General features: G+C 34.4%; 2 protein-coding genes across 8 annotated transcripts; one reads left to right on the top strand and one right to left on the bottom strand.

Moving 5' to 3' along the window:
• Nucleotides 1-137: 137 nt before the first annotated feature.
• Nucleotides 138-17,209, bottom strand: LOC114286331 (cysteine-tryptophan domain-containing zinc finger protein 3-like). 7 transcript variants are annotated; one of them, XR_014350067.1, is made up of 9 exons: nt 16,903-17,209; nt 16,481-16,537; nt 15,295-15,551; nt 15,049-15,209; nt 14,265-14,425; nt 13,261-13,421; nt 1,234-1,676; nt 1,044-1,111; nt 138-359 (listed from the first exon to the last, which is right to left on the bottom strand). XR_014350067.1 is itself a non-coding variant. In XM_082904206.1 (8 exons), exons 4-8 carry the CDS (start codon nt 15,093-15,095, stop codon nt 1,370-1,372), a joined length of 480 nt encoding a protein of 159 aa, XP_082760332.1. In that variant the 5' UTR covers nt 15,096-15,209; nt 15,295-15,551; nt 16,481-16,537; nt 16,903-17,209; the 3' UTR covers nt 1,229-1,369. The 7 variants fall into 7 exon arrangements, 2 of the variants coding, with proteins under 2 accessions (XP_082760332.1, XP_082760334.1); XR_014350068.1 differs by having other exon boundaries at nt 138-344; XR_014350070.1 differs by having other exon boundaries at nt 15,053-15,209.
• Nucleotides 17,210-20,462: 3,253 nt separating this feature from the next.
• LOC114286295 (L10-interacting MYB domain-containing protein-like) lies at nt 20,463-21,630 on the top strand. Its single transcript, XM_028229446.2, has 2 exons — nt 20,463-20,873; nt 21,001-21,630. Exons 1-2 carry the CDS (start codon nt 20,463-20,465, stop codon nt 21,628-21,630), a joined length of 1,041 nt encoding a protein of 346 aa, XP_028085247.2.
• Nucleotides 21,631-23,468: the final 1,838 nt, after the last annotated feature.

The raw sequence follows: 23,468 nt of genomic DNA, 5'->3' as shown, positions 1-23,468 counted from the left end.
ATTTTTTTTAAAAAAAATCACTAAAAATGAAGGAGAAAAAAAGATCAAAAAACAAAAACAAAAAAAGTCAATCCAAAACCACATTTAAGTAACAACTTCACATCAATTATAAACTACCGTTCTAATACCCGCATGTAGTAAGTTTGAGTCGAAACTTTTGTTATGTAGAATGAAACAAATGGCATGTTCGTACATATAATGAGACAGTGATCAAGTCTCTGTTTATTTATTGTATAAAATCTACTAAAAGAAAAGAAAGAATACAACAGAAGAGATTGGGGGTGTGAAAATGGAGCACTTCATAAGTTGATGCTGATACCACAACAGTAGTTCCACTTGTTTACCTGTAACCAAAGATCCTATTTAAACACCGTAAAGCAAAGCAGTATTAGAGAATGAGCTATAGGCCAAAATAACATTATATATAAAAATATTCCCGATATACCACTTTTCCCAAACTAATTCCAAAATTGTTACAAGTTCTGTCAAATCAGGCATTTGGAGCCTATGCATGTTATAGGTGGGATGTATTTGGTTTGTTTATTTTGGGTATAATGCATTGAGCTTGAATTTGGCGATAAGCATCCAGTTTAGAGCATTTACAACTTTAGACATAGAAGAGAAACAGGAGAGAGGAGAGAAAAGAAGGGGTATTTGAAAATAGAGTCCTTTATGTTATGGGGATGAAATTCCTAATGAGGCCTAAGGTTGGATGGGAAATCAAAACAACGAGTGAAATTCCTAATGGGGTCTAAAGTTGGATGGGAAATCAAAACAATGAGAACAAGAAATTTTGCCTTCGAAGGTTCCAACTTCTTGTTTGCAAATGAAAGGACCACAAAACAAAAATAAAAAAGAACAGGTTTTCATCCTAAAAAGTCCATCGATATGGAAATTTTAATACAATTCAATTAGGGAAATATACTTTATTTTGATAAGATGCGACACTTTCATTAAAAATGAGAAAAAAAATCAGTAAACAAATAGGCAAAAACTTCATACTAGTAGCTACTAGTAAAGAATTAGCTAAAGAGCAACTTCACCTGTTAGATCAGCAACAATGTGATGATATGAAGCACTGGCACAATTTGTGTATTTCTATAGATAGCCACTGCCACCGAATCAAAGAGAGAAACAAAATGAGTACATAACTTAGTACAACCGGCCAAGAGTCCAACATAGGTAATTATGAATTTCATTAACCATTTGAAAAAGATAAATAAGAAAACTCACTAAGGCGGTGTGAATTCTACAAATTTGATTGGTATGATACAGATGTACAAAGGCACTGAACTGCTAACACCTGTTTCTTAACAGATATTACGTAATGCAGCAGAAAGATCCAGGTCATCCTCTTTCCTTTTCTTCCTTAATGATTGAAAACTGGAGGAAAAAAACCAAAGAAACAAAACTATTCCTTGGTTTGACATAATCTCAACTACGAGTTAACGACTAATTGCTTCCATTGCCAACCGTACCAAACGTAATAATCCATCCACATCTTGGAAGCTGAAATCAAGAGCCCTTTTAACAGAAATTATATCTTCTCTGTACTGAGCCCTTTTAATAGAAGTTGTACCTTCTCTATGCTGAGCCTCTTCCATTTTTGTATTCGCAGCTACAAAAGCAATTTGAGATTTCCTCGAGGCTTCCATTGCAAAATTTACATCCTGTAGCTGTAGATAGCCACCTTTTAAGAAGCTAAAAGCAAAAATAATATATATATATATATATATATATTAGGTAGGAAGGCCATGGTTTGTGTGTATGTGGTACTCGCCCCTGATAACTTTCAAGATAGTATAGAATTTGAGTTGAAAGTAGAGAAATAGTTTGAATTGAAAGTAGTAAGTTCACAAGAAAGTAGAGTTGGAGTTGGAAGTAAGTAATACACAAAAGAAAAAAAATTTAATAGAATTCTCAAGTTTACAATTGCTTTATTAGTTTGGCTAAATGATGCCTCACATATTATAGACCTTCAAATATTCTATACATATGTCAACAATCCAATGGTGTGGAAACTTTCTAGATTCTTCCATCATAACCAAATGATTGCCTCTCATATTTACAGACGTTCAAGGCTTTAATTGATAGTCCAGATATGTATAAATATCAATAATATAGTAGTATGAAAGCTATCTAGATCCTTCCACCACCTTATGGTGGAAAATTTCTACAATTATCTCCCTAATTATAGGGATTTCTACAAAATTTTACATCAATGTAGAATCAAATTCGTAACTCAAATATTTGATAAAATTCACAAGTTGTGACATTATCTGTAACGCCCTCAAAATTAACAAATTATATATATCATAAACATGCATTATTTAAAGAAGACAATTAATTAATTCATTCATCAGAGTATTACTAAATAAAGCATTACATGTAACATCGAATAAAATGCCCTACAGGCTTACATCTTTCCAAGCCAACACTTGGATTCAAAAATATGAGTTCTAATCTCAATACAAGAAAAGCCCTAGGCTTGAATGTTTACATGTACAAATAAATATCAACTATTAACTAAAGATAGTCTTCTTCAATCTAGATGCCAAACCCTCCCAAGCTAAGTCCTTGGAGGTAGTTTATCGCCTGAACCTGAAAATGATGTTCCCATAAAGGGTGAGCCACAGCCCAGTAGAGATATACTAAACCACATATAAGCAATGAATAAAGCAATAGCATTCAACAGATGGTCAACCAAAATAATCAATTGCTTCATTTTACAGTCTCATGACACTATTGCCAAAGATACGTTTTACTTTCCAATTTTATTCATATGGCTCAGAACCTGGCCAAACTTACAACAGTGAATCACATATATCATATTCACATCCTTCCATTATCAACAACAAATGAGACTCAAGCTCATATCAAACACTTCATACTTCCAGATTGATACACATTTTAGTGCTGTATCAATAAAACACTTCTATATAAATAAGCACACATAAAAGTGATGCTAATGGAGTCCATCCCCTATCTCCTCCCAAACAAAATCCGGTTTAGAGGTCTATCCCCTATCTTCCCCTAAACCGTGGAGTACATCCCCTATCTCCTCCCACACAAAACAATATATGCAAATGCAATGCTCAATCAATACACGTATTTTCTGTATCAATGCACTAGTCAAAATTAATGACTTAACCAATGTGATTAGTTTCAGTTATTCCTAATCCACATGCAATGTCTACAACAATCACGACTATCCTCCACCGATAGCCCAAAACAGTTATTTCTAAACTGAAAATAACCATGTCAACAATTCAATAGACAAATGATACCAATTACCCAATTATGCCATTTAATCAATAAATTCCCCAATTCCATGAATTTAACCCTCTTTTCCCAATTCCATGAATTACTTATACAAATTAATTCAATAATACAACTAGGGTTTTTCCCAAAATTTACCCAAGTATTCCCAACATATCAAAATACCAAAACTTAGAACAAAACCTATAAAATGGAGTAGGAAATCCCTACCTCAAAGAAAATAACCCGAATGGAGAAGATAGAGATAAATGCCCAAATTCCAATGTGCTCCAAATCACCAAATGTTCAGATTAGAATGAAGCCCAAGCCGTCCTCTATCTTTCTAATGAAGGATCTAGGGTAGAAACACACTCTAAGTGGATCAAATCTAAGAGAGAAGGTGAATAGGGAGAGAGAGAAGTCGGACCTAGGGTTTGGAATAAAAAAGAATGTGAAAAAGACTGATCAAAATCCGCTGTTGCGTATATAAACTGGACAGGCTCGCTCGAGCGAAGACTTGGTCGCTCGAGCGACCAGACACAGAGAAACTACGCTCGAGCCAAGGAAGCCTTGCTCGAGACAACAAGCCAAAAGCTCGCTCGAGCGAAAGAAAGCTCGATCGAGCGAAGAACTCAAACCCTCAGGTCTGTAACCAGACACACGCTCGAGCGAAGGAACAATTGCTCGAGCGAAGAACGAACTAACTCGCTCGAGCGAATAAAAGCTCGCTCGAGCCAAGAATGCAAAGCTACAGGTCCAAACCAGAAACAAACTCTCGCTCGAGCTACCAAACCCCGGCTCGAGCGAAGAACCAAAAACAACAGCTCGCTCGAGCGACAAACTCCTCGCTCGAGCGAAGATTCAAAATACTGGACAGCAACACTTGATTTCTAAACCCAACCAACCTGAAACAAACCTGACCAACACATCCTATAATTCCAAATGAGAAATAAGGGACAACAACAACCGTTATACAATGACAGAATCTACGGAGCCTAAGTCCGGATACAATAATCAAATGGGAGAAGACCGGGGTCGCTATATTATCCCCACCTAATACAACCACATCCTTAATGCACATTCTTCGTGAAAGCTTTGGATATTCTCTTTGAATTGCTGTAGGAGTTTTGCTAACTCTCAACTTGTCAATTTCAAGTAGTCCATTCCATTTTCCTTGGTATTTTTAACACATCATTGGAATTCCTACTCATTTCAAACTTTTAAAATATCCAAATTCAACCTTTTAAATCTCCAAATTGAAGACTTAGTAGTATAATTTTCTCTCAATAAATGCAAACTATAAAGATAGCATTGTAAGAAAGAGACAAAATTATTTACGATTGACCCATATAAACCCTAACTTTATAGCTAGTCAATAAAGAGATGACACATAAGCAAGAGAGTGGACTCTCTGATAGTGGGATTGATCTCTCAAATTAGTCAGTCATTATGGCAGGTTATCGATCCAAAAAATATATTTTGTAAGTGGGTTGAGGAAAGATTAAAAACAAAGAACTATGAGTTGCTTGGACTTTTTGGTGATTCAACATCACATTGTTGTCTTCGAACCCCTTACGGCCATTGATGGACACCTATTAATGACTTCATAATTTTATGAGACTATTCCTTTTGAATGAAAAACATGGAATTAATATGCCCAATGACTGAGGAAGGGAGGGGCATATTTTTGAAGATTTAATTTTAATTTCTACATTTAGATTTTAAATTTGTTGATAGAAATGGCAAAGAAAAAAAAAGAAGATAAAAAGTTCATAATTCTAAAAGTTGGAGAATAACAAATGTCTTCAAATAATAATAGGTTTGAGAAAACTTCACAACAATTTTCGTGTCTTCATTTATTTTTAATTTTTTATATTTTAATTAAAAAATTATTTATTTTGACATTCCTAATATAAAGGGCATATTATAATTTAACCTCTTATGGTTTATCCCAAAAACACAAAACCCCTTGTAGTTTCATTTGTAACAGTTAAACCCCTAGACTTTATATCATGTTGTAATTTTTGACGGACGTAACAGAAGTGCACAAAACGACCACTTGATAAAAAATAAAATTAAAAAAAAAAAGAAGAAAAAACAAGAAAGAGAGAGAGAGATTGCAACCACACACACACAGAGAGAGAGAGAGAGAGAGAAAGAGAGAGAGAGACAAACACTCTACCTTTCCCTCCAATGGCCAAAACCAAAAACCCAACAAAATCCACCAAGAAAAACCAGCCCATGATTCCATAGCTTCCGGCGAAGCTAGTGTCTCTTCATCAGGGAATCAAATAGTTCTTCCAAACCCACCACCAGAAAAAGAAAAGAAGAAGAGAAATCTCCTCGGAATGCCAGGTAAAATAACCAAGCTAACCCTTCAAAATCTCTAATCAAATGGTGGTTCATATAGTCACGTTGAATTGAAATTGTGTCCTTTTTATTTCTTTTTCAGATACAAATGCAGGGGTGATTGCTCTATCCCCAAAGACTCTAATGGCAACAGATTGATTCATTTGCGAAAGTCATGGCCGCCGAGCTTTTTGTACTCTGGAACGATTGCGAAAGCAAAGGCTATAGAGAAAGAGAGAGCTTTGGCAGCTGTGGAGTTCTTGAATTGGATCGGAGTTGGGTAAAAGACATGGCCGATCAATCGAACCGTGTCGTTGGTGAGTTGGAAGAGACCATTGTTGTGGATCTCTACAACACCGTTTAGGCTTATGTTGTTGTTGTTGGTAAAACCCTTGAAGCCATTGTAGACGAAGCCATTGTTGAGAGGAAAGAGAAAGAGCAAGAGAAAGAGAAAGATAAAGATAAAGATAAAGATAAAGATTGATTTGGCCATGAAAGAGAGGACAGAGCTCAAGCACATGAGGGGAGAGGACAGAGGTCAGAATATGTTAAGATGTAATATGACCAACTCTATTCCTGAGAGTGATTGTAGAGAAAATGAAGGCTCTGTTTGGTTTAGATTTCAAAATATAGTTCCACTAATTTGAGTGTGGTATTTGGTTGCAACTTTTAAATTATAATTCTACACTCATTTCTCAAAACTCATTTCAAACTATAATCATTACTTTTCAAAACTCATAACCAAACACACAACTCAAAACTCTTTTCAAAACTCAAAAACAACTTAATTTTTATTTTAAATATTTTATTTTATTTTATAGGAATATTTTTAATATTTTAATTTTCATAAAAATATTTTAATATTTTAACTTTAATATTTTGATATTTTAATTGTAAATATTTTGATTTTCGGAATATTTTTAATATTCTTAATATTTTAATTTTCGGAATATTTTTAATATTTTATTTTTCAAAATATTTTTAATATTTTAATTTTCTAAATATTTTTAATATTTTAATTTTCTAAATATTTTTAATATTTTAATTTTCTAAATATTTTAAAAATATTTTTAATGTTTATACAGGCCTAAAAAATGAATTGTCAGAAAAATTAATTAACATAAAATAATTGACATAGAAGTTATTTGAAAAAAAATTTATTCAAAAAAATTACTTAAAAACAATTAATTAAAAAAAATTATTTTTTCATTTGAGTATTTAAAAATAGTTTGGTTATGACTGTTGATAAAAAATACGGATATCGAGTTGTGTGTTTGATTATCATTATAGGTTGAATTAAGTTTTGAAAACTATTTTGAAAACTCATCACCAAACAAATTTTCTTATTTCACATGTCACATCAAACTTTCAAAATTCAATTCTACATACAATTCAAAACTCAATTCAACACTCTATTCAAAAACCATAACCAAACAAATTTTCTACACTCAAATCATAATTCCACAACTCATAAATTCAAAATACAAGTCATACTCTCAAATCATATTTACAAAACTCTACCAAACGCAACCGAAATCTCTCTGGTTGCAATCTCTCTCTCTCTCTCTCCTTTTTTTTTTTTTACCAGGCGGTGTGCACTTCTGTTACGTCCCGTCAAAAATTATAACATGGTATAAAGTCTAGGGGTTTAAGTGTTACAAATGAAACTATAAGGAGGTTCCGTGTTTTTGGAATAAACCACAGGGGGTTAAATTATAATTTACCCTAATATAAATATTAAAATTTTAATATTTATGAGAAATATGAAAATTTTCACTAAAAAACAAAAAATATGAAAATGTGCTTATTTTTTCTTTTCTTTTCTTTTTATTTTTAGTAAGCCTTTTTTTTCCCTTCAAATTTCTTCACATTTAAAAAAAATAAAAATTTAGCTGCATCTGGATTAAGTGTATTAAAAAAAAACAATAAATACAAAAATCATGAAAAACAAAAGCTAAAAAATAATTTTACTGTTTGAAAACCATACAATGTATTTCGGGTCATTTACTAATGTTTTCATTGGTTCAGTAGAATAAAATGATAATTTCTTCAAAATATTCATTCTCATAATTGGTAAACTAAAAAATTATGAAGATCCATTGTAAATAAAATTATCATTTACCATTATAAAATAATTATTATTTCATAGAAAAATAAGAATGACCATTCCATTCCATTCAATCTTTTTTCAGTGAACCAAATATTATTTCAAATTATTCTCAAAAAAATAAAAATAAATAAATTTCTCTCACAGAACTAAATGAAATAAAAGATTAAATATATGATAGGAATTTTGAATTATAATGATCCGTTTGTTTGGGTGGAAAAACATTTTCCAGAAAATGTTTTTCGCATTTTCTGCCGTTTGGTATAACAGAAAACAGAAGTCAATGGAAAATATTTTCTATGGGAAAACAAGTCTATTTGGGCGGAAAATGTGTTCTACTTTTAAAAGGCAGAAAACATTTTCTGAACTAAAGTTTTAGTACCACTACATTACAACCACTACCATCACCTCCACCACCACCACCACAGCCACAACCACAGCACCACTGTTGCTGCCACCACCACAGCCACAACCACAGCACCACTGTTGCTGCCACCACCACAGCCACTACCACTACCATCTCTACCTCATTACCACCATTACCACCACCGCCTCTAGCACCACCCCCAACACCTCCACCCTACACCACTAATGCAACCATTAGTGCATTAATTTCACAAAACGTGACCAAACATAAAAAAAAAATATTTTCTATGAAAAACATTTTATGAAAAAAAAATTCTATAGGAAATGTTTTTCGGATTTTTTTTTTCAGAAAACATTTTTCGTCAAAACAAATGAAATGGTATTATATAATACAAGTTATATCATGTGCTAAATAGATAAAATAAAGAATTAGATGAAATAAGTGTACACTTTTTTATTATGTTTGATTATGATTGAATAAAAATGTGATTATTTTTTTTATTATTGGTGAATTACTATTGTGTTAATGATAATATGGTAATTAATGTGAATGTAACATTTTATTTTTTAAATTTCTTCTTGTAGTTGTCAAATAATTTTTTTTAAACTCTAACATGGTTGAATTTTTAACAATATAAAAATTGACACATAACTTGTCATTGTGAGGTAAATTGTAATTCTTAAATTGTAAGGTGGTGTGATAAAATTAAAAACTGAAAACTAAAAGCTAAATACTGAAAATTAAGTAATAAAAATTTAATGCTAAATTTTTTAAATTAAAAAGTTGTTTCATTAAAAAATTAAGTGTCGAACTAAAACATATTGTTTAATATATACAAGATTAAATTTAAAATTTATTATTTTTAAGTTGTATTGCAACAACAATGACGACAATATCAATTAGGGCTAGGCATGGGGTGATCCGACCCGCCCAAATCGCCCTACCCGAACCGAACCGCACGCTTGTGGGCGGTTTCGCAAACACATTAGGGTAGGGTGTGGTTTGGATTTTATATAAATTTCGAGTTGCGGGCGGGTTGCGGGTTTGAATCGCACCCGCCCAACCCGCCCGCATTAAATTAATTAATTAATTAATTAATTTTTTTTTCTTCTTTCAAATCTAACCGTCCAATGTCCATCATCATCTCACTTACTTACCTCATCTATACACCAAACCAAACAAAACAAAAAAAACCCTAATCTAATCGTCTCCCTCCCTCACTCTCTCAGTCTGCTCTCTCTCTCTCAGTTTCTCGTTGTTCATCTCTGCACCGATCACTCTCTCACTCTCTCGTTGTTCATCTCATCGCACCGATCATTGCACCGCCGATCTACTCACAAGTGAACTCTCTCTCTCTCTCTCAATCTCTGTCTCTCTCTCTCTCGGCCCGATGGTTGATTTTTTTTTGTTTTATATATATATATATATATATCAGATATGATCTAATCCCATCAGATCTTGAACCCTATCTCTCTGATCTAATCTGTCTCCCTCACTCTCTCATCTCATCAAATCAGTCTTATCTCTGTCTGTCTCTCTCTCGCCCCGATCGACTCACAAGTAAGCCTCTCTCTCTCTCTCTCTCTCTCTCTCTCTCTCACCCGATCTTTGATTTATTTTGCAACATATCAGATCTGTTAATTTTTTTTTTGTAAGCAACAGATCTGTTTAATGTATGTGTCTGTGTATTGAAACAGATTTTTTGTATGTGTTTTTTTGTAAGCAACAGATTTTTTTTGTGTATTACAACATATAAGATCTATTTTTTTGTTTAATGTATGTGTCTGTGTATTGAACCAATCTATTTTTTGTAGCAACAGATTTTTTGATTTAAATCTGTCTGTGTATTGAAATTGAAATTGGATTTAATTTTTGAATCTGCATTGAATTTTTTGATTTAATTTTTGATCTTTGAATTGAATCTGTGTATTGGATTTGATTTATTCTGTGAATTGAATCTGCATTGATTTTTGATTTTTGAATCTGTGTATTGAATCTGTGTATTGGATTTGATTTAATCTGTGAATTGAATCTGCATTGATTTTTGATTTTTGATTTTTGAATTTTGAATCTGTGTATTGAATCAATTGGATTGGATGAGCACTTTGGTGACACAGGCTCTTAGTGCCTTGTGGGTATTCTCAGCTTTAACTGCACTGGTCCTTGTAATTGAACAACAAAATAGTATTCTCTAGGAATCATTCGTTAGTGTGCTATTGTGTTAATTCTCTTAGTTGTAATTTAAACATGGTTGTTACTGCTAATCTGGATATCAAATCCTTGAACCATTTCAGAAATTTGTCTTGAACTCTGAGCATGCTTGCTTGTTCTCTAGTTTGTTTGTTTTTTTTTTTTTGTTGGTGATATTTGCCACCATATGCAGATAATGTTTCATGGAATTTTTTACATGTCTTCTTGGTTTTGAAGAAGCTAAGTAATAGTAAAACAAAATGGGAGGAAAAAAAGGGTTTAAAAATAATTTTTGAAAAAAAGTTCAATCCGCAAACCGCCCGCAACCGCCCGCACATCCGCGAACCCTATCCGCACAAACCGCAAACAGCATTGCAGGCGGTTGCGGGTTGACTTTTTCCCAAACCGCATAGATGCAGACAGGTCCAAACCGAACCGCAAACCGTCCCAAACCGAACCGCGGACACCCCTAATATCAATGGTGATGAAGGTAAAGACATAGTGGTTCTAGTGATGGTGGATGGATAATGTAGTGGATGTAAAAAAGATGGCGACAATGGTGTAGTGATGGTGGTGGTTATAATAATGGTGACAATAGTTGTGGAGGTGAAGGGTAATTGTAATAGTGGTTGACAGATGATGGTAATGCAATGGTGACTGTGATGGTGGTGTGGTGGTAGTAGTGAAATGCTGATAGTACTTATACAATAATAACAATGGTGGAGGTTGTTGTGGTGGCAGTGACAGTAAGAGTGGTGATGGTAGTGACAGTGGCGGTGGTAGAAGTGGTGGCAATGATGGCGGCGGCAGTGATGTTTTAACCATGTATGCCTGTACACAATTATTTATAAATTCAATCAGAATTAAGTAGATATCATACCATTTAAATTTTTGTTAACTTTAGTCCATATTTTAAGAGCTATTTAAACTTTTAAGTGCTGCCCATTGTGATTATCTAACGGATTTAATTTATTTTCACTTAATGCATTTATAAATTCAATTAGAATTAAGTAAATATCATATCACTTAAATTTTTGTTAACTTTTAGTCTATATTTTAACAGCTATTTCTTACATGATACCCATTGTGATTATCAAACAGATTTAATTCATTTTCACTTAATGCATTCAGTTTTAAGTATTGAATTAAGTTATTAAACACCAAGTGTCAATTTTCTATCTATCTTCTATACTATTATTAAGTGAAGGTTAAATTTGGTGTCCAAGCCTGTGGTTGATTCTCCTCATACCAAGTGTCCCTCATTTTTTAAAGGGAAAATTAGTGAAAGATCCCTACCAAACTTTGAGTAGTAGAAGAGATGCAATATATATTTTCTTATTAGCTAAGGGCCCTCACGGCTAACCCAGCCAACTCTCTCTCCCATTTCCATCTCTCTCTCCCTCTCTCTCTCTTTCTCTCTCATCTCGATGTTCATGGCCCAATCTGGATCGATGAGCATATCACTAGTGGCTCGTTCGACCATAGAATTCACCATCTTTGCTTCAAATTTCAAGCCCTATGAATGTCGGAGACGATTGAAATCTAAGAATCTAATCAATAGTGCACTTTCTTAGTGAGATCACGACGAAATCCAAGGAGGCACCAACTCTTTGCTTTGAATTTCAAACTCTGTGAATGCTCGAGACGATCGAAATCTGAAAATCTGATGAACCGTACACTTTTCCGGCGAGATCACGACGAAATCCAAAGAGGCACCGATTCAATTTGAGTAGATCAAGCCGAAGTCCAAAATCAAAGTAAAACAATTTGCTAACTCAAAAGTGAAAAACAAATTGAAGAGTCTTTTAAACCACATTTCTCTCCTTTGTCTTTAATAATCTATTCTCTCTCTTGTTCTCTGTGTGTGAAAGTTATAAATTTATCTGTGGTTCAAATTTCTCTGTAGTTGAAATTTTTTGTGAAGTTGAAATTTCTCTTTGGATAGTTGAAATTTCTATCATCTCTCTTTAATAATATATTCTCTCTCTTGTTCTCTTTGTGTGTGAAAGCTATAACTTTATCTGTGATTCAAATTTCTTTGTGGTTTAAATTTTTATTTGTGATTTTTAATTTTCTTTGGATTAGATGTATGGATTGGGAAATTAATTGGAATTGTGTTCAAATATGATTTTCTCTGTGTTTTTGAGGAATAGTTAGCAACTTTCTGTGATTTTTTTCTGTGTTTAACATGCTTATAAGTTTGTAATTTTCTCTAGATTTTTATTTGTAGTTTATTATTTTCTTTGGACATGCAAGTATATGATGGCCAAAGAAGATCAACATGACAAAGAAATTTTCTCTAGTTTGAACTCAAAGGAATTTCAATTTTCTCTGGTTTGAATCCAGAGAAATTCTTTGGGAGATCCAGAATTTCTCGGGGAAGTCTAGAGAATTTCTTTGGGATTGAAATTTCTCTAGACTGATGTTGAAGGACCTTAGATATTATGAAAATATTGAATGTCCTTTATGCCATAAAATCTTAATACTAGGGACCCTAAAAAATAAAATCCCCTTTTCTAATAAAAAAAAAAAGATAAATGGGAGGAGTCCCTTAAATCTTAAATTTGCTAAAAAAGACATTTGTCACTTGACTGATACACAATATATAATAAATATTTTATTTTATTTTATTTTTACTTATTTGATTTGCACATATATCGCATGTAGCAACCGTTATTATTCCATAAAACAAATAGAAGATAATTTCAGTAAACTAATAAAGAAAAAAACAATTGGAAAAAATCAGGCCTAATTAAAAAAAGCACATGAAACATATTATTAAAATTCCATTGAAATCCTAAGTAAGGTTGGCATTTGATGAAAACAAAGGGTCAAAATGGGCAAAAACAACAAAAAGCAAGCCATGGCACGTTTACGTAAATGAAAGAGTCTCTTATATTATATTATAGATATATTAAACAGATATTCACCTTTTAAGAAGCTAAAAGCATATATATATATGTTAAACTGAATTTCTACGTATACTTACAAAGTTGAGCAGCCGCACCAAACTGGGGCGGTTTCGTGCAGCAACAACATGGTTTGCAGCAACTTGAGGAGGGCTAACACCCTTGGTTAAGGGAACCTTGTCTAATGTTGTTGGGTTGTTTAAGTTATCAACGTCGGAGGCAGAGGAAGAGGGAGATTCACCTAATAAAAGCAACAATGGGAAGCAGGTCATCAACTAAAAGAACTGGTGGAAGCCTAGCATCTCATCTACCACCAGCAAATCACCATCTTTAATATATGATAGAATGACAAAAATAAAAATCGCTAACTTTCACAAAAAAAATAAGCAAATAAATAAAAAGAAAAATGAGGCCACAATTGGGATAAAATTACAATGTACATGAGGAAATATTTGATATTTGGATATTGTTACCTTCAGTATTCTAAGCAGGGAACAGAAGGAAAGAAAAATGTGAATAGGAGAATCTACAGTTGATCGATAACCTACATGTTTGTACTACAAAGAAGATACCACAAAAGATTTTTGTCCAGCGCAATAAATTTCCTGCTCTGATATTTCCAGTTACTTCAGTTTCTCTTATGGAAGTTATGATTTCAAATGAAATTATAGTACGTATTCATCGGCCTTTCCTCCTGTAAAGAGTGCAATGTCATATCATCACCAAATTCATGTAGAGAATTCCATTTCTAGATTTCAAATTTGAAATTGAAGTGAAAAATATTATATGCTTTTTAAATTTAAGAAATGATTGCAGGGACAGAAGTCAGATTCTAAATGATGAATTACACTTACCACATTTTAGAGTAGCTTCTTGTTCAATTATGATAGGTGGGGAAAAAAAAATGAACTACAGGGCATGGGTTCCAATTCTTAGGAGATGAATTTGGACAAACAAAAAGTAGTGAAACTTTCATGTGAGATGAATAAAGAATTAAAAAAAAAAGTTTCATCCAATGCCATATTTCTCTGCCCAAATACTGACATATTGAATAGATTTTTTGATCAAAATTTATTCTAATTACCAGGAGGAACTATTTGCAAAGCTGTCTGCAAGTCATGCCGATGTCTGCTTGCATTGGTATGCGAGTAATAAATTACTCTCACATATGCCACCTCCATGCATTTGTAGGCCAGAGCAGCAGCAGCAACGTCCTTGGATTTCTCATATTCATGAGCACAAAACCTATCAATTTAAGAATGAATAGCAAGAAGACAAACGAGAGGAAAATTGCATAAGCTTTTCACATTGCACAAAGAAGAAATCATCCATCAAAAATACAAGTAAAAGTTACTTTCCACCCTTCGTTTCAAATACAGTTCTGTAAAGAGTGATGCATTACAAATAGTGGGAAATGATCCATTACCACGTCGAATATATAGGAAAAATTCCTTTCCCCGAATTGGTTGAGCAATATATGCACATGGTTATAAGAGAGGGTATAATGGAAGTTGGAACTATAAAATACTTAGAGAAGAAAATATAGAAAACAGTTGTGAAACCCAGAATGAGGCTTAGGGAATGCCTGTTCAGGTGGAGTGGCATTTTGAGCATTTTGACCTTAGTTGAAATATGCATTTTGACCTTAGTTGAAATATATAGAATCGCACTTTAAGATATAGGAAAGGGAGAAACAAAACCTCAACACAAGTTCAAATATCTAGATTTCCAAACACACAAGTACGGACATATGCTTCTTGGACAGATAGTCACTGAGACAATTCTACAAACCACTTTAAACAAATCACAAAAAAAGCATACATCCCAACGAGAAAAAGGTTGCTGATAGAGCTTTGAGTATTACTCACTCACAGAGTTTTGCTGTGCTACTACACATTTGCATTGACCGAATCATCTCGCCTTGCTTGGCACTCTCGCCATTGCTAGATTCCAATAAAGAGGCTCCATGAAGAAACTTAAGGGCTGCCTGGAAGTGAAGACCTGTACTTTCAGCACTTAATCCAGAATTCTGCAAAAGATACCCAAGTAGGGCCAAGAGTTAGGAAGATGAATCAACCAATTCCACAATTGAAGAGGGAAAAAAATCTAGCGACCTTAAGGCGATCAGCCGAGTGTTAAAGATCCTTTGCCTCATTTACAATATTAGTGGCAGCCTGACAGGAGGAATCTCTTCTGGCAGGAATTGTGGCATCCGCATCCCTGACCCTATGGCCATTAATTGTTGGTTGTCTCGATCTAATCGGCTGATTTCCATTCTGGTTCTCAGACCTTTTTGTGTGTTTTGAAGCCTTCAATGCATCATCACCCTTAGAAGCATCAATTAACAAACTATTTCCTCCATTCTTGAGCTCTATAGAGAGAGATTAACAAACTATTTCATCAATTAACATGCTCTATAGAGAGAGATTCTTGAGCTCTTCATTAGACTAAATATGTTACTTCTTTAATTTGAACATCTACAGCTAAAGGGAAAAAATCCAGAAAAAGTTATGGCATTTGACTTGAGCAAAAGTTGCCAGCGCTCTAAAAAATTCGAGAGAATAATATATTAGTTATGGACATGCATTGTCCATTGACGGTTGCTTCAAGCTCTGCTGCAAACACATTCCTAAGGACTTAGAAGACAAGCAGAAATTCAATTCAAATAAAGTTCATAATGGCCTTTTATATTGGTGTGGAAACAGGTGGTACAACCATGAGATGTCTCTTTAGAGGTTTTAACCAAAGTAACTTTCTTTGGTGGCCAAGGTAAATAGGGTTGGGATCACAAAATATTTATTAATTTCTAAGTGTAGTTTATAGTGTTATATTATTGGGGTAGTTTTTTTGTGGAATTATAATCCATTATTCATACTAATAAAGAAACACAATTTCAAAAGAGGAAATGGTCTCCTGAGCTTGCAAGTAATGTTTTTAATAAATATATGTTATCGCACCTTTTCAACTGCCAACCAAAATTCTCATTTCAATGTTCATATTCCTAATTTGTATGTAGTGTGGAAGTCAAAACAGACGATGCTCCCTAACTAATAATTATATGTAGCTTGTATGACATAAATTCCTATCGGTATTGGTACATGGAGATAATTGTGTACTATAATGAAAGACTAAAATTCATAAGGATTAATACAAACAAAACCTGGAAGAAAAAGAATATCAAAAGAAAAACTCAATGTGAACTTTTTTGCAGGGAACAAAATACCACAACAATTGCAGAAAGAAAAAAAAAACAAAAACAAAAAGAGCAAATAATATTGAAAAAATCAATCATATTCTTACCTCCCCTTACTGATAAGCTGCAGGCCTCCAAAAAACAACAACAGCAAACAAATAAACCTACAAAAACAATAAATGATAATGAAAAATAAAACAAAAACTACAAGAAATATATATATATAGTTTGCAGGAAGGGAACAAAAATTGCATATTTTCTATTTCTATTTTCATAGGCATATTATCAAACGGGTAGTATGCATAGGAAGAGGCTTTGCCATGAAGAGAATTTATGAGTTATTTTAGTGAGGCATATTATCAAACAATTGGTACGCATAAGTTCTCCACACATTAACAAACACGAAAAACATACCAATCAGATATGAACATCTCAGTTGAAGACAAACAATGAGCATAAACATCGCCAACATGTATTGCAAGAAGACATAAGACAGGAAAATACACCGAGAGAGAGAAGACGAGCATACCAATTATTTTGTTTGCTACATGGTGGATGGCCTTGAGTATAGTGGATGGCGGTGGAAATGCAGTTCTCTATATTTATTCTTCGACTGATAAGAATGAGTCGTTTACGTAGCACACCATCGATGCTGCCAGTTGTCTTTCGTGAGACCACGTGGCTGATAGATTGCAAGCCCATATGGCTTTAAATTTGCATCAATGGCTGTAGGCGGTAGGTGAACCACGTTATTTGAGAGAGAGTTTTAAGGATACTGATGAGCTGTTTGGGAAGGGCTCATCGGCTATATGAGCCACATACGACAACACAGGCTCATTTAGCCACATGCGACAAAACACGGTACACTAGGGTTGGAGAGGAACTCTTATACGGGTAAATTCACCAAAATACCCTCCATCTCTTTCCTTTGTTCATTTCGGGAATATGCAGCACCACACGTACACACAACACAAGCCAACGGATCTAGGGCACGGAAGGAGCGACCTAGGCGATCTCTCCCAACCACCGGCGACGACATCAAAATATGGCTTCGCTAGACCGATCGGCACCGGAATAGGCTTCTAGCGGCGGAGAAGAAGACCGAACCCTGTTCGATACACCACCGATTAACTGGTAACTCTTCCAAACCAGAACTGATTTCGTAGATCTTAATGCCCAATGCTTCATGAATGGAATGATTTTATTTTTTTCTACGTTTTTCCTTCCCCCACTTCAGATCGCAGTGTATTTTGGCCTGTATTGATCGTATGTCGTTGTAGAAAATTTTTTATGGTCTGATGGTCTGATGGTATGTTGATTAACTGGTAACTCTTCCAATTGATGGTATGTCATTGTATTGATTGTCTGAACTGATTTTATTTTTTTCTACGTTTTTTCTCCCCAAAATCTATTCTTCATTCATACATATTATAAAATTTGGTTTATATTTTCACCAAGTAAATAAATACTTACAATTTCATATTTTTCTGATAAGTACAAAAATTAATTAACGAACTCAAAAAAATTAAAATTACTATACATTTTTCTGTATATTAACAACAAAATTTAATGAATAAATAGTAACAAAAAAAATTCCTATAAATAAATATTTGTTCTTTATTAATTAACATTTTTCTGTAAGAAAATTAGTTTTTTTCCAGATTCTGTTCTTCATGAATAGACTGACATTGTAATTTAGAATATTTATTTACTTATATTGGTTATTTAAAATTACATTTTTGAATTTTCAGATAAATAAATAGTAACAAAAAAAATTTCGTATAAATAAATATTTGTTCTTTATTAATTAACATTTTTCTGTACGTAAATTAGTTTTTTTTCCAGATTCTGTTCTTCATGAATAGACTGACATTGTAATTTAGAATATTTATTTAATGAAATATTGGTTATTTCAAATTACATTTTTGAATTTTCAGATTCTGTTCTTCATGAATAAAGACTCACATTCTAATTTACATTTTTTAAATTATATTGGTTATCAAATTAATTTCATTTTGCTATTAATCTGTTGTCTTTGAAGCTCATCTGCCAATCCTAAAGTCTGCTCTAAGGGCATTTCTTCCTTCTGAAAGACAGTTCTCCATATAGCCCACAAATAGCTATTGAACGGACCATTATCAAATTAATTATATTGGTTATCAAATTAATTTCATTTTGCTATTAATATGTTTTCCTCTTTACTACTCTTGATCCATTCAGACCACCACATTGTAAAACAACATGGCCTACCATGACTGAAATCCAATCCCAACACTGAACCTCTTCACACTTTTAACATAATTGGTCTTATATTTTTTAGAATACATCTACGGACCAAACTTATCCCGAAATCACCCAGAAGGGTGATTATGTGATTGAGATTGAATTTGTATAATGTGATATCTATGTATAGAATAAATCTGAACTATTAGATGATAATTCTGGATAATTTCTGCATAGTTAAGTCTGGGTTTATAGTATTACTGTATTTTTTACATAATTATGCTGTTATATCAATTAGCCCTTTTTTTTTTATTAATTGTATGACTGGAAAAAATGATAGTGTCATATTATTTTGCTAGAAAAAATATTTTTATTTATCTATTAGTATTTATCCCACCATTTTTGTATTAGTTTTGATCATTTTAATCTTACTTAATGGGAGGTCAATCTAATTATATCAAAGATATTGAACTCACTATTTAAATAAATTAAAAAAATTTAATATGATTTGTTAACAAAAAATTAAATCTAATTTGTTAAAAAATTAAAAAAATCTAATTTGTTAACTAAAATTAAAAAAAAATTAATATACCCATTCATAAATTGTAATAATAATGAAATCACAAGTTCATAACTTGTAATAATTGGACAAATGAAATCACCAGTTCATAAATTGTAATAATTGGAAAAATGAAATCACGAGTTCATAAATTGTAATAATTGGAAAAATGAAATCACGAGTTCCGGGTACGAAATATTTTTACCAAACAAGTATGCCCTTTTTCCATGTGCATGTCAATTGTGGTATACTTTGATCTCCAATGTTAAAAATAAGTACAATCTTGCATGTTATACATATTTTTTTAGTATAGTCAAACACTTGAGGCAACCAACTGAAAATAATTACAATTACATATTTTACAACTCTAGTAATAATAATGTGCATAATTACAATAACATATGTACGTCGGTAACTACTCCTACCAATGTACTACTGATTGGAGATGCACAATACCCTTATCATAATTAAGTGTCCATGATCGGAATCAAAAAGTTTTATTTTGTTCAGATTTGTACGTTTCGTTGTTCATTCATGTACATTTAAAAAAAATTACGCTATTGTTTGTAAATCGTAGCATGGCTTCGTTTACATCTACTGCAACTTCCAGTACATGGCCACGAATGTGTGCCTGTGGACATGGACCTTGTGTTGTTAAGATTTCCAGGTCCACCAAAAATCCAGGGCGTCCCTACTTTGCATGCCCCCGCCCTTTGGTGAGTGACCCATTCTTTTAGGTCATAACTGTCCTTCGTTAACAACCCATGAAACTAATAGTTCCATAATTTGCACTCATCAGCCCTGTGTCAGTTGGATTGGTTGGTGCGATGAACCCAGGCGAGAAAACCAAGACTATGCGTCACCCAGGGATGAATTTGTCATGCAGTTGCGGGCTGATGTCATAGACATTCAACAATCCTTCCTTGTCCTTAAGACCATCGTGTATGTGCTATGCATTGTCGTTGTCGTTTTGTTGTTCCGTATGTAAGCAACGTTAAAAAATGTTTCAGTATGTACAAACACGTTACTATGTTGGTTGTTTATTGGTAGTATGTACAATAGTATGTACGAACACGTTACTATGTTGGTAGTTTCGAAACGGTAGACGTATTAATGACTATCATAACTATGTGCAATACTAACTTCTATGGAACCTGTGGTAGTATAAAATTAATGTGCAATGGTTAACTGCTGCGTTATTTAGCATCCTATCTCTCTGTTTCTGTGTTATTAATGTGTAATGGCTTATGAGTTTGTATATAACAACCGTATGTGTGATGGTAATCTTTTGTAACCGAACATTAGTAATGGCTTCCCTACGTACTTCTTCGTGTACCCAATCCAAAAGCAAAGGCGTTGTCACTGACAAGTCAAGCAGTCTTGAAGATACACACAATCATTTAAGCCACAAGGCCACATGGGACAGTGCCTCAACCCGAGTTTTCCTGCAATTGATTGCGAATGAGATAACTAAAGGCAATCGCCCATTCGTAGTCCTCAGCCAAGCAGGGTACAAGTCCTTGGCAAGAAAATTTGAGAGAAAAACAGGAAGAAAACATGCACTCAAACAGTTGAAGAATAAGTACATGCGTTTGAAAAAAGAGTGGCAAGCGTGGACAAAGTTGATGGATTTAAGCAAAGGAGTGTCAGGGATAGGGTTTGACTGTGACACCGGTATGTTTCAGGAACCTGAGGAGTGGTGGGACAAAATGGAATCGGTAAGTACATGTACTCTTATATTTCATATGTGTCATTTACCAGTACATTTTTAAGTTTTGTAGTTAAATTTTTATTAATTATATGAAATGTAACATCATTCTCTTTCATATATCTCTATTTGAACAGATAAACAAGGTGTGTGCCAAGTTTAGGAAAAAAACCTTGGAACATCGTGACTTGATGGAGACCGTCTTCATGGGGGCATCAGCTACTGGGAAGCACCATTGGACCCCGGGCGAGGAACTTCCTGAAGTTGTTGAGGACTCATCTAATTCAGTGCACAGTTTGGGGGCCCAGCCATTTGCTGATCCGATACCCGCTGGAGTACAGGACGTGGATTCAGATTCTTCACTGGAGCATGTTCCGATCGAAAAGGGGAAAAAGAGAAAGACGCCATCAAGCAGTGTTTCAAAGTCCAAGAAGGCAACAAGTGGAGCGTCAGTTATTGCGGAAAGCATGAACACTCTGACAGATGTGGTGCGTACAAAGAATCAGCAGGTTACAGTGAGGCACGTCACAGGCAACGAATCGCTTTTTACTATTTCAGAGTGCATGCATCGCCTGACAGGTGTTACATCGCTGGTTGGTACGCCCTTATTCCACTTCGCCACATCACTTATGGATAACGCCGATTTACGGGAGGTGATGATGTGCCAGCTTGATGATGACTCTATCATAGGGTGGCTTACCCAGAAGCAGCTCCAATGCACTACGTCGGCGCCTTTTGCAAATCTGTTCGGGCCTCGCCGGATGTGATGTAGCGCTGTTACGAGTGTTGAATATGCCTTTCCTTCTCTTGCATTCTATAAACTTTTACTTATGTTTTTTGTTGGCACTGTATTAAAATAGGATGGTTGTGTGTGCATTTTTTTTTATGTTTCCTTCGTTTATGTTTTTTCTTGCAACGTATGGTTTCCAAAACTTTTAGGTATGGATATGAATGGGACATGACTGGGATGCTGTTATGAAATAGGATGGTTGTGTGTGCACGCTTTGTGAGACATGAATGGGATGCTTCGGTTCAAAGTTTCTGTATGGATATTTTGTAGAATTGGGTAGAACGGATTTCCTTGCTAGCTTTGTGCATGTTTATATTTTCCAAAGTACGATGTTAGTTTCATATCTTCTGTTCAACTTTTGTGGTTGTCACCACCATGGTCGCCCTGTATCACAAAAGTTTAGCAGGTTCACAATTTTCCGATTTTTCATATCATCATGCGTTAAAAAATACATTTGTGATGGCAGTCTGTAAATTGGGTTGTGAACATATTGAATTTTTAGTATTGCAAATTTTGAAATTAATTGACTCGATGAAGGGGAAGCGAACTGATTGAAACAGTGCCACTCTTGTAGGTTTCGCATCAACGAAGACGTAATGAATCCCTGGGATGGAAGTGACAACGACGGAATAATGGAAATGCTTAATCAAATGGCAGTCCAGGTGCAACAAGAACACAACTGCACATTTCTACAAGCATGCCAGTATACGACAGAGTGGTACCAAAAACACATGGCTAAAACGCCATGTCGCACTTCTATACTGACCGGGAATGCATGGATATCCGAACTATATGCTGGCCATATGGGCCGATTTGAGGAAAACGTGTCCATGCCGAAGGAAGTTTTTGTCGCCCTGTGTGAAACATTAGTAAATGATTTTGGGTTACAAGTCCCACAACGTCCGCATGGTTTAGCTGTTGAAGAAAGCGTTGCAATGTTTATCCATGTGTTGAAAGGGAAGCAAAATCGGGAAATCCAAGAACGGTTCCAACATTCGGGGGAGACTGTGTCTCGGCACATGCATAACGTATTAACTTCCATGAAGCAGTTCACTGTTGTTCATTGCCGGCCCACATACAATCAGCATCGTATACATCCATATGTGCGGTCTAGACGGAAATACCTACCGTTCAAGGTACTACCGAAATACATTCTTCACATATACATGAAGAGTGTCTGTTATTTTGTTTTTATTACTAACTGGACGTGACATATGGAAAAAACAAAACACGCTATATTTTTTTAAGCAACAAAAGAATTGGGTTGTTTACAGGACTGCATTGGCGCAATAGACGGAACACATGTAAGTGCATGGGTTACGGGGCCAGATGCAGCAACATATTTCGGTAGGAAATACTGTCACACGCAAAATATCATGGCCGCAGTCGATTTTGACATGTGTTTCATATTCATTTCGTGCGGATGGGAAGGAAGTATGCATGATAGTCGCATATTCAACGAGATACTAACTAATGACAATGTCCCATTCCCACATCCTGACGAAGGTAACACATGCCGATGTTTGTGGATTTAGGGGGTTCTCTGTACAAATTTTAGGTGTCATACATTGTTGTCATGTCTGCAGGCAAATATTATCTTGTCGATTCTGGTTATCCAAACCGGACGGGGTACTTAGCACCATTCAAAGGCCACCGTTACCACCAACAAGAATTTCGACGTATTGCACGGAATAGGACGGCAAACACGCCAAGAGAGTTATTTAACAAAGTGCACTCGTCCTTACGCAGTGTGGTGGAACGCACCTTCGGTGCCTGGAAAAATCGATGGGGTTTTATTCGAGACATGCCTCGGTA

This window comes from Camellia sinensis, chromosome 14 (assembly GCF_055761805.1).
Source record: "Camellia sinensis isolate YWXY chromosome 14, ASM5576180v1, whole genome shotgun sequence".
NCBI classification, from domain to species: domain Eukaryota; kingdom Viridiplantae; phylum Streptophyta; class Magnoliopsida; order Ericales; family Theaceae; genus Camellia; species Camellia sinensis.
The sequence above is the reverse complement of the archived record's forward strand: the minus strand, read 5'-3'. Positions and strand labels throughout refer to the sequence as shown.

Excerpts from the sequence above, each read along its gene's own strand:
- LOC114286295 (XM_028229446.2), top strand. The coding sequence starts at position 20,463 with ATGGCTTCCCTACGTACTTCTTCGTGTACCCAATCCAAAAGCAAAGGC. Across the intron at positions 20,874-21,000 it reads GGTGGGACAAAATGGAATCG|ATAAACAAGGTGTGTGCCAA; the intron begins GTAAGTACATGT and ends CTATTTGAACAG.
- LOC114286331 (XM_082904206.1), bottom strand. The coding sequence starts at position 15,095 with ATGATTCGGTCAATGCAAATGTGTAGTAGCACAGCAAAACTCTGTGA. Across the intron at positions 14,426-15,048 it reads AGCACAGCAAAACTCTGTGA|GTTTTGTGCTCATGAATATG; the intron begins GTGAGTAATACT and ends TTAAATTGATAG. Across the intron at positions 13,422-14,264 it reads TTTGCAAATAGTTCCTCCTG|GTGAATCTCCCTCTTCCTCT; the intron begins GTAATTAGAATA and ends TGCTTTTATTAG.